Raw genomic sequence first — 10,000 nt, forward strand, 5'->3', positions numbered from 1 at the left:
AAATGTTCCGCGAGGGGGGTATGGCCAGCCTCCCCTCACACTTGTGGTGGATGGAGAGTGCTGTTTGGACCGGCTCTACGGAGGATTCTTCTCAGGTGTGTACAGAGAATCTAGGGATCTGAGGAAGGGGTTACGTGTAGGTTTGCTGCGCAGGCCGAGTTTTCAGCCGTGTTTTCATGTTTCTTAACTTGAACCTTAGAGTTTTGCAGAATTTGGCAAAGCCCAGAAAAGAAAAAAATATTACAGAATAATTTATTTATACTAATGTTGTGACTAATTATAATTATGAGGTTTATAATAAGATATGTGATGACTTTGCCTGTGGTAATATGATGTTCAGGAATAGATTATTTTTGGTTCAGTATTAAAAAAGAGAAAAAAAGATGCAATAGACTTTATTCATCCATGAAATGTAATGTAAATATTTACTAATTGTTACTGGGTAGTCCATAAATCAGTGCAAGAATAGTAACAATAAGCAGTTTTGTTATTTCTGCAATTAAAAAAAAAAGTTCTATCCTCAATTTTCAATAATATAACTTGTACTGCAGATCATGGCAGCAGGAATAGGGTCCTGAGCATGGAAGTATTGTCCTCTTTTCCAGTCTGGGCTCACAGATGTTACATTCCACACTCATTTATCATTGGAAATAATACTAAAACCCCTTTCTAAATGCCAAATGTGTTTATTCACCCTCCAAGAGGTTTATTCACTCGTGGTGAGTCTTACAAGTCAGCCCAAAATTTAGTCGAATTGCTCATGGCGGCATGATGACACCAGCGTCCCTCAAGCCAATTTTTTTCATAACGTGATGGTTATCTCAATCGTAGGGGTTAATCAATTTTGTTTGCTCACAAGTGGCTACTCATGTGCTTAGTCACCAAGGGGTCATTTACTAGGCTTACCTGATTGTATGTGTTTCCTTCACAATTTTATCATTATTGATGATATTAATAGTTTTATAGATGTAATTAATGTTATGCTCATCACTGTGGTATTATTTTTATAAGACAACATGTATTACTTTACTTGTTTATCATTAGAATAGATATATTATAGAAATATGGGATTACCCAAATAAACAAATAAACTTTCCAGCCTGCCAGTATCCACTTTTGCACTGAAGCCTCCCCTCCTTCCATCCTCTGCTTCCAGACTGGGTGTGCGGCGGCCAGTGGAATCGCATGGTGCAGTTTTTGGCGGTGCTTATCCAGACAGTGCAAAGCAACAACATAGAGCTGGCCGTGTTCTTCAATGGTGCTCTCGAACAACAGCGGCTCAACGAGTGGTCGCGTAGTCAAATTGCCCTCCGCAGAAATGTCAACTCGGTGAGCTCTTGCTTCTGTTAGGAAGTTGCTATAGATTTTGATGTTAAGATTATTGTGATTGTTATTGTTTTATTGTACTTTTTTTTTTTTATTCTTAAAATGATAATCATCATAATGGTGAGTAGGATGATTATCATAATTATGAGGATGATAATTATCATCATAAATGATGATGATTACCATCACTTTTAAGGATAATTATTATAATTTTTGTTAGTGGTCTTAGTACTTGCTTCACTAGTTTTTATATTTGGCTTTTCCTTGTGAAAATTAATCGAACAAGGAAAGGAATAGGCTTTATCTACAACTTCAGATGAAGAAAATAAGCTTTATCATTTAGGTGAATTTTTTTATGTTTTGATTAAATATGTGATAAGATACAGATTTATGGATGTGTATATCACGTTTTTTTCAACATTTTTGAATATAGAAAAACCAGAAAGGTTGTAGGCTAATCTTTTGTATGTATTGCCTGCTGTGAGTTTTGTTGCACCTGCAGTGTCTCCAGCTCTCCCCACTCCCTGAATTTTTAATTTTTAATTTCTTATTAAATTTTTTATTTCTTTCTAATTCTAATAGGAATATTGTTTTTAATAGTTTTTTACTGTTTGATTACATTGAAAATTTTAAAAATCTCTACGCTCTGGAGATCAATGGCAACACGCCGACTTTGAGCGCGGGAGTTCGGTACATCAAGCTGAATCACCAGCTCGTAGCGCTTTGGCACTCCGCAGATTGAGGGGTTTGTTTTGACGCCTCATGGTGTGACCCGTCGGGAAAGGGTTAACCTGATTCTGCTGGGCCACGCCTAGCGGCGTCATAACAAACCGCTTGGTGTGCAGAGTATGGATGTACGTTTCGGCAATGCGCTAGAGCACCTTGAATGGTACGTTCAGCTTGATATAGCAAACTCCCATGCTCAAAGTTGGCTCGTTGCTATTAATCTTCAGAGTGTAGAATTTTTAATTATTTTCTTCACCCAGCAGTGATGGGTTAATTACTAATTTTAAAGTAAAATTAAGAATCTTACCGAAAGTCAAGTAAAGGGTAAACAGGTCAGATAGGTGGAATTGATAATTAAGTCTTTGGTATTAAGTACTCGTGGAGCTATCTGTGTGTAAACATAGGGATATTCCCAACCAGAACATTTTGCTATCGCATCACTTATTGTATGGCAGTTATGACTTGTACTAGCCTTCACATCAGTGAGGACTATGGCCCTCACTGTGGGCTGTTTATAAAGTTTTTATATTTTTTCAAATTTTGATCCTTATTTTGTCATGTTATGTGTGACATCTCTGGAAACCAGCTCACGGCTTGTGGAGTGACCTTATTAGCAATAAAACCATATAAATAGGCTAGCACAGGTCAAGGTTGTCATTAGCCAGCCTGGCCTTTGCCCTTTAGCATGTCTTGCTAGCTGTTTACCGTACGCTCAAGAAGACCTTGGTCTCCTGCCATCCACTCCCTCAGTTTTGAGGAAACAGTGGATGACACCCAACCTCTAGGAGTATTCCTTGCTTGAGGAGTATGCCTGATCCGCTGCTGTATCTCATCTTTCATTTCTCTAATGAGGAAAGTGTCAACACAAACACATGAGAAATGCACATTGCCTCTGAACCAGTGAAGGACTGATGATTATTCTGGTGAGTTTTCTCCCATTCTTTGATTTACAAAGAGCATCACTGGCCCTGTTTGCATATTCCCTTGTATTTCTGCTTAGTTCTACTACTTTTTACTGATAGATTATGTTTTTCTTTCTTATTCTTTCACAGATCCTCATGCTCCTGATATGGGCGATGCTCAACTCCGAGTTGGATATTGGCTTTGTCTCAGCAAGACATTTTGGTAGACTCGGATGAGTTGCTTGCATTCTATACCAGGCATTCATGGGACCTCCTCCTTTGTCTGAAGGAAATGGGCAAATGTCCCACAGATGATGATGGCTTCTTTGCCTGTCTTTGGGTATAATTGAACACCAGGATCTTGCTTCTCATAATGACAAGATTTTCAGTAATTTTCTGACTGAGGAATGTTGGACATAATTGCTCTAGCTCTTTACTTAATTAACAGCAAAGCTGCAAGTGATTGGCTTTGGATGCTGCAACTGTTCTTAGATGTTCTGGATTGATAAATTTATCCCCAGCAGGACCGTTACTATGGATGGAAACCAGTGGGCCTTTCAGGGTTGTTATCAGGCTTTGCAGTGTGTTGCCAGCACAAGCTGTGTTTCAATGATAGGCCAAAGGTCAGGTACACCACCGCCTTCAATATTTATGCAGGGACTTTCCTACCAGCATGAAGGCAGTAGTCAGCCTCATGTAGCAGGGTGACATAGTTGTCAAGGGATATGAACTCCACATCGATAATGGGTATTTCTCCCCCTTTGTATTTCATTACTTGCAGACTTCTAAGACCAATGCCCTTGGCATGGTGCAGTATAACTGAACGTTCATGCCAACAGGCTTGCAGGTGAAGGGGTGAGGCAGTGTAGATCATCACAACACCTAAATGGGCATGATGGCATTGCAGTGTAGGAACAAGTGACCAGTGACAGTTCTTTCATTGGTGCACATGAGCAACATGGCCATCCTGCCACCAAACTGCTGTGAAGTCAAGTATAAAACCAAAGTTTACAGCTTACCATATAAGAATGAAGAGTGTGAACCTGAGCTTGCTCAGTCTTACCCAGCTGCAAAGGAAATAATAAAGTGATGCATGAAGATCTATTTTTACCTACTAGATATGGTGATAAATGAATTATTTAGCTGTTTACAGGGTGCTTGGTGGTAAGATGACTCAACCTGAATTTTAAAAAAAAGAGCCTATGAAGGGCCTCTTGTAGCATGGCGAAGGCAGAGGAAGGACGAGGAACCTTCCAGCCCCTGCTCAATCCTACTCCTACTGCTCCTGGTGATAAAGTCATAATTCATATGTCAGAGGTCAGTCCTTCCTGTTGGAGGAGATTATCCCATTGCGGGAGGCAGAAGTTCATGGAGAGAAGGTTTGAGTCGTGTAGGATATGCAGCATTGCTTTGCGTGTGGCTCCTTGCTTCAAGGAGTACCATGCCCATCAAGATACTCCTAAACCCGTTGAATTCAGGGTTTAGGAGTATGTGTGGGACTCGTGGCCCACAGATAGACCTAAATCTGGGACGTAGGCTAACTTGAGTGGTGACTCTCCCATGTATGGGGCATGTTGGCCTATGAAAAACTCATATGGGGTGTCAAAATTCCTTATATCCTCTTTGCAAAGTTATTGTCTTTTTCTGCAAATACATTTTTTTGCTGTTTTGCCATTTGTCATGTATCAAGATGGTAATAGATTGTTTTCCTTTAGCAGACTCCATATTATCTCATTAGGCTAGTCAACAGCAGTATGTGCAGTAATAGCAGTAGGTAACATTGTATTATTTGTGTACTTTTTTGTGTACATTTCACACTTGTTTACTGGTGGAAATAATGCAAGTGCCCCTTCCTAAGGGCACACTGAGTCTAGTCTTCCTTCAGGATTATTGGGCATTCATAATGAGTCATTCCCATCTCCCTCTAGCAAATTTTTCATGACGGCACATTCCCATCACCTGGCCCTCAGCCAAATTTTTTCATGACATGACGGTCACATCACCTGAATTCAATGGGTTACATTTGTGTATACATCCTAAACAATGTACAATTATACTTTTTTTTTTTTCTTTCTTTTCTTTTTTTGACCAAAGTAAAGCTTGTGAAATATTAAGTGTTTTTGTCCTCCTGTGAAGATACGCCACTTCTTCCATTCAGTAAACTGGCACACACATGCAGAAAAATAGAGTATATGCTAAGTCAAGAATGTCTTTTATGATAAATTCCAGAAATTTACTCTATGAATATGAACATAGAGTAAATATGGTTGTAAACAATATCTGTAAACTCTCTGCTAAAACTTCTAAAATTTTAAGGACCAGACTTGACAGCATACACCAACATCCCAGCAGGAAATACAAATTGCTGTTAGTGGTCCCTAGGTGTTCTAGAGACCGAATTCTCTCCCAGGTGCCAAAGTAAAATCATCTTGGACATGCCATGTCGGTCATGTTATTCCAGCGGAAAGGGTTGATGATGTGACTATTGAAATTTGATAAACAACAAAGATGATATATAGACCGTCAACCCATTGCTATCATGCATTCTATTACCATATGTACCTCTCTGCTGTAAGACAGCTAAGGTTGATATTTGGCATAAAATTATTTGTATCATTGGTTTTCTTTATACTGTATCAGTGGTTTTCTTTTGCATTTGGCTTTATGCAAATTTTTATTGATTGCTTTATTAGCCATTGGTAGTAAGTAATTGGTTAGCATTCTCAGTTTCACCTTGGAGCAAGCATGTGTGTGCAATTTTGACCTGCAACGGATGGAAGGTCTGAGAAGCAAGGTGCAAGGCTTCTAGCCCATTTGGGGGTCATTAAGTGACTCTGTCAATCCACTCATGCTTTCATTCCAACTAAAAATAACTGTAACAGTCTCCTATGTCTTCAGTAGATTCAGTACTTATTTTGTTGTTTTATGTTCTCAAGAAATTTGGCAGTATCTTCTTATTTTTTGTTCTTAGTAGACTTTGTATTTGTATTGTTTCATTTCTTCCATTTATTTCTTGTAGTAATGTGAAGGATGTTTCTTGTGTTGGTCAGTATTTAGGGAAAAATATTAACAAGATACATGGGTAGATCATCTGCTAATTAAGATTATTCCTAATAATTTGTATGTTCTGCTTTTGCAAATTTTAGTCATATACAAATGCATAACCATTTAAGCATTGGCAAAAGACTTAACCCATTGAAAAATGGCATGTATGTACAACTACACAGAAAACTATTGTTAGAAAATCATGCTAAACATTCTGACACAAACAACAATACTTTTTGAAATGCAGTTTTTAACACTAGGAAATTGTTGGTAGCCCTGATTTTCCAACTTCTCTTGGGTGTATGTGGTAAATCATGAAGTAAGAGGCTATAAATTCGCAAGTGATTTATAATATTGTATAATACTTTGTCACTAATAATTAGCTTTCTTATACTTTTGTTTAAATGTTGGGTCAATCGTCATAACATGAGAGAAGTCAAGTGCTAGGTATTCACACGCATTATTGTTATTATATTATCTAATGAGTATTGACATATCCCATTAAGATCAAAACAAGAAAAGTAAGATAAAGTTAGAATATTCAAGTTTGCTATTTTGTGTTCCCTCCTCCCTGATGCCAAAACATAGTTCAAGCATCGAGGCATAGCACCACTAACTTGGCTCTCACAGCATGGCTTTCCTCACACTGAAGACATTCCCATATTTCTAAGGCATTTTTCATGACTGCGAGTATTTTGCTGCATATTTTGACACAGTTTTCATATGGGTTGAGATCCAATACGACTGGTATGGATAGGGCTGATTTTTTTATTGAGAAAGATGAGATCTATTTCAGGAAACATACCCATGTGTTGGAAGGAAAACCTCCAAGGATTTCAACATATCTGCTGCCAGTAAATAAGCCAGGGTATCCGTCAATTTGTGTGCATTCACCCAAACAACCCTGCGGTGATTTGGCCACTCCCCCTGCTTGCGATCACATTCTCTGGTTCAGATATGTTAAATGATAACACTGCATTAGATTAAAGAATAGATATATATGAAAATGTTTTAGAGATCATTTCTGTCAAAGTAAACATCTTTCTTCAAAATATCAAGCGAACGGAAGTTGAAAATAGGAGGGGAGGGGGTGGTGTTGATACCTTCCTGGTATTTTTGTTGACACCATACATACATATCTCACAGTGTAGGTTCCTTCAGAAAAAAAAAAGTCTTCTTGTCACAGATTATTATTATATCCTAGAAGGCTTGTGGCTTGTCTGCTTATTGCAAGGCATATTCCATCCTTTTCAGGAGTAAGATCATCATGTCAGAGTGAATCCATAGGAATTCCGGAACGACTATTCGATACATTATGAATCAGAACAAGACCAGTTCGAACCCCATAATACCAACCTTTCCGTAACAAGGTTCTGTTCCTTATTGAATGTTTTGACACCCTTTCTAACAGTAGTTTTCTGTGTACTTGTACATGCCACCCCTCCATAGTCAGTATGCCTTCTGCGATTACATCAACAGATATTCAGTGATCAGAGTTGGATAGAAAACTACAATCATATCCAGAAATTGGTGTAAACTTGAGAAAAAAGAAAATATGTTTACTGAGGAAAATAAGCTCCTATGATATTTAAGGCCCTGAATATGTTGTTTGCAGTGCCCTTGGAAATTAACCAGCTAGCTAGATATCAATAGCTGTCCTCTTTCGTGCAGGTGCTGAAACATGTGACAGTGAAGGGTACTCCCCCGCCCAAGGTGTGGTGGGTGGCTCCTGTTGGCTTGCGGACCTGTTTGCGCATGGCCTTGCGACACCTCAATATACAAGTGGTTAGTGGAAGAGTGTTTCTGTTATTTTTTTGTCTCCAGATTCTTCATTTTCATTTGCTTCTTTTTCATTTGATATATCATTTATTCTTAGAGTAATGTTGTAATCATCAGCAGCATTATTGTTGTTACTGTTTACGTTATGAATATTGTTATTGATGTTAATATTAACTAATAGCCTACGGATGATGTGGGGTTCACATCATGGCTCACTTGGCTCTGGCTCTGACTGGTTTTCATGTCACCACCGACTTGGACGAGTCTCCAGGCATTGGGTTACTCATGTCACGTTACAATGATGTGTGCATTACATTTTAGACTGTCCTTTATAAGAAACCCTCACACTCTTGCTGCTGTTTTGATTCAGTAAGTAATCTTCACCTTTGTTTATGAGATCTGTATCCTTGCATCAACTACTCACATTGGTGCTCTGTCAGTGTGACTGTCTTGATGTATGACACAAGTAAGGAAAGTACTGAAGCCGTGGGGACAGCAGCTTTATATGTCCCCACTACATAAAGTCTTGTATTTCAAAAAAAATGTTTTATGAAAATAAGTTATTTATTATTTTTTATCCTTAGATAAAACCACATTCAATCTTGTACACAGATAGTAATGTACCTCATAGATTGAAATGGATTCTAATGTACATAATTAGGCTACTAAAGGTTCAGTTTAGCAGCTAAAATGCATATCCTGCATCTCAGAATCTGCAAAAATATTAGAATCAAGTGGTAAAAAAAAAATCATACCACTTTGTTGGTACTATGCACCTGCCGCTTCTGAAAAAGGCCCCGGAGGCAAGACCAGTCGGCCGTGCAACTCCCTGGAGCCGAGGCCAAGTCAACCTCATTTTCTCCCGGAGGCATTGGGTTAATGTCTATATATTTGATGGTATTATTTGAATTATTATTAAGATTATTTTTTAAATTATAATTATAACTTTTTATTTTTTAAGTTATTATTTGTTAATTATTTTGATTAAGATTATCAGTATTATTATGTGTAATGTATTAGATTATTATCATTAGTATTATCATTTGTTGAATATTATTATTATCATCATTAATATTATAATTATCATTATTGTTGTTATTATTATTGTGTTCATCCTCTTCCTCTTCTTCCTAATACTCATCTTCCTCACCCTTATCCTCTTGTTCCTAATCTTCATCCTCAGTTATCATCATCTGGTTGTCTGCTGTATAGAATGTTATAAAACATACATTTTGTATTACAAATAGCAGTAAAGATTTTAAAACATGAGTCATACAGAAGAAGAGTCCTTATACACTGTTTCTCACATCCTAACGGCAGCTTTGCACCATGGATGACCACCACCAAGAAGTAATTGCCTTCTGTCGAGAAAACAATTACCATGGACTCATGGCGGAAGATGCAGAATACATTATATTCGACCCCCCACGCTACTTCTCCTCACACCAGCTCAAACTAACGTACAAGGTAGGGGTTTTAGAAGTCTTTCATTTTTCATTTTTGTTTTTTTTGAGAATTTATTGATTTATATAATTATTTTGAGATACTGCTTCTCCCACCTAATTACACTGATCAAAGTAGCATAATGTGACTCAAAAATTTCACACTTGATATTATGAAATTTTTATTATTTGTTCTTATTTTTAATCTGCCAGTTAGAATCACTTATATGTTTGAGTGCATGATGGAAGGAGTATAGTCACACTATATATCAAGGTATTCATTCAAAGGTGTTCTGAGACCAATTGTCAGACAGTGTGTTTATTAAACTTTTTTTAATTTACTGTCATCTACAGTGTAGGTAGGTATTGATATATTTGTGTTCTTGCACTCTCTCTCATGATTGTAGTGCATCAATGTGAACATATTGATGTTTGTGGTATAGATGAAAGTTTAGATTAACCCATTGGATCAGGTTGCATCATGGAAGTCAAATCACCAAAGATCCAGGTACTAGGCTTATGTGAGTGGCTGCTCTGCTAAGTGGCTGTGCAAGAAAAATTAAACAATGTAACACTTTGTTATTTGTGTCATTTTCTTTATTTTCATGTAATATTCATTTTTCAGTAATACAAACTGCATCACCTCTCACATATTCATTTTTCAGTAATACAAACTGCATCACCTCTCACACTGCCAGGAATACAATGCTGAGCATAGAAATAGCGTCATCCATAGAGCCAGTGTTCTTATAGTCACTGCTCATGCAAATTACATTCCAC

At 37.6% G+C, this 10,000-nt stretch overlaps 1 protein-coding gene across 10 annotated transcripts in view; it reads left to right on the forward strand.

Annotated features, from left to right (window-relative positions):
- Positions 1 to 10,000, forward strand: part of LOC125027931 (constitutive coactivator of PPAR-gamma-like protein 1) — a 66,972-nt gene that overhangs the window by 12,953 nt on the left and 44,019 nt on the right. For 8 of the 10 annotated variants that reach the window (XM_047617091.1, XM_047617089.1, XM_047617088.1 and 5 more), the window contains 4 exons: positions 1 to 95; positions 1,157 to 1,329; positions 7,671 to 7,784; positions 9,099 to 9,245. The exon at positions 1 to 95 is cut by the window's left edge and continues 345 nt beyond it. In XM_047617091.1, the coding sequence (XP_047473047.1) occupies positions 1 to 95; positions 1,157 to 1,329; positions 7,671 to 7,784; positions 9,099 to 9,245 (529 nt within the window). Of the gene's footprint in view, positions 96 to 1,156; positions 1,330 to 3,833; positions 3,948 to 7,670; positions 7,785 to 9,098; positions 9,246 to 10,000 lie in introns of those variants that run through there. The other 2 variants (XM_047617095.1, XM_047617094.1) reach the window with 2 other exon arrangements.

Source organism: Penaeus chinensis, chromosome 8, assembly GCF_019202785.1.
Source record: "Penaeus chinensis breed Huanghai No. 1 chromosome 8, ASM1920278v2, whole genome shotgun sequence".
Classification (NCBI taxonomy): Eukaryota; Metazoa; Arthropoda; class Malacostraca; order Decapoda; family Penaeidae; genus Penaeus; species Penaeus chinensis.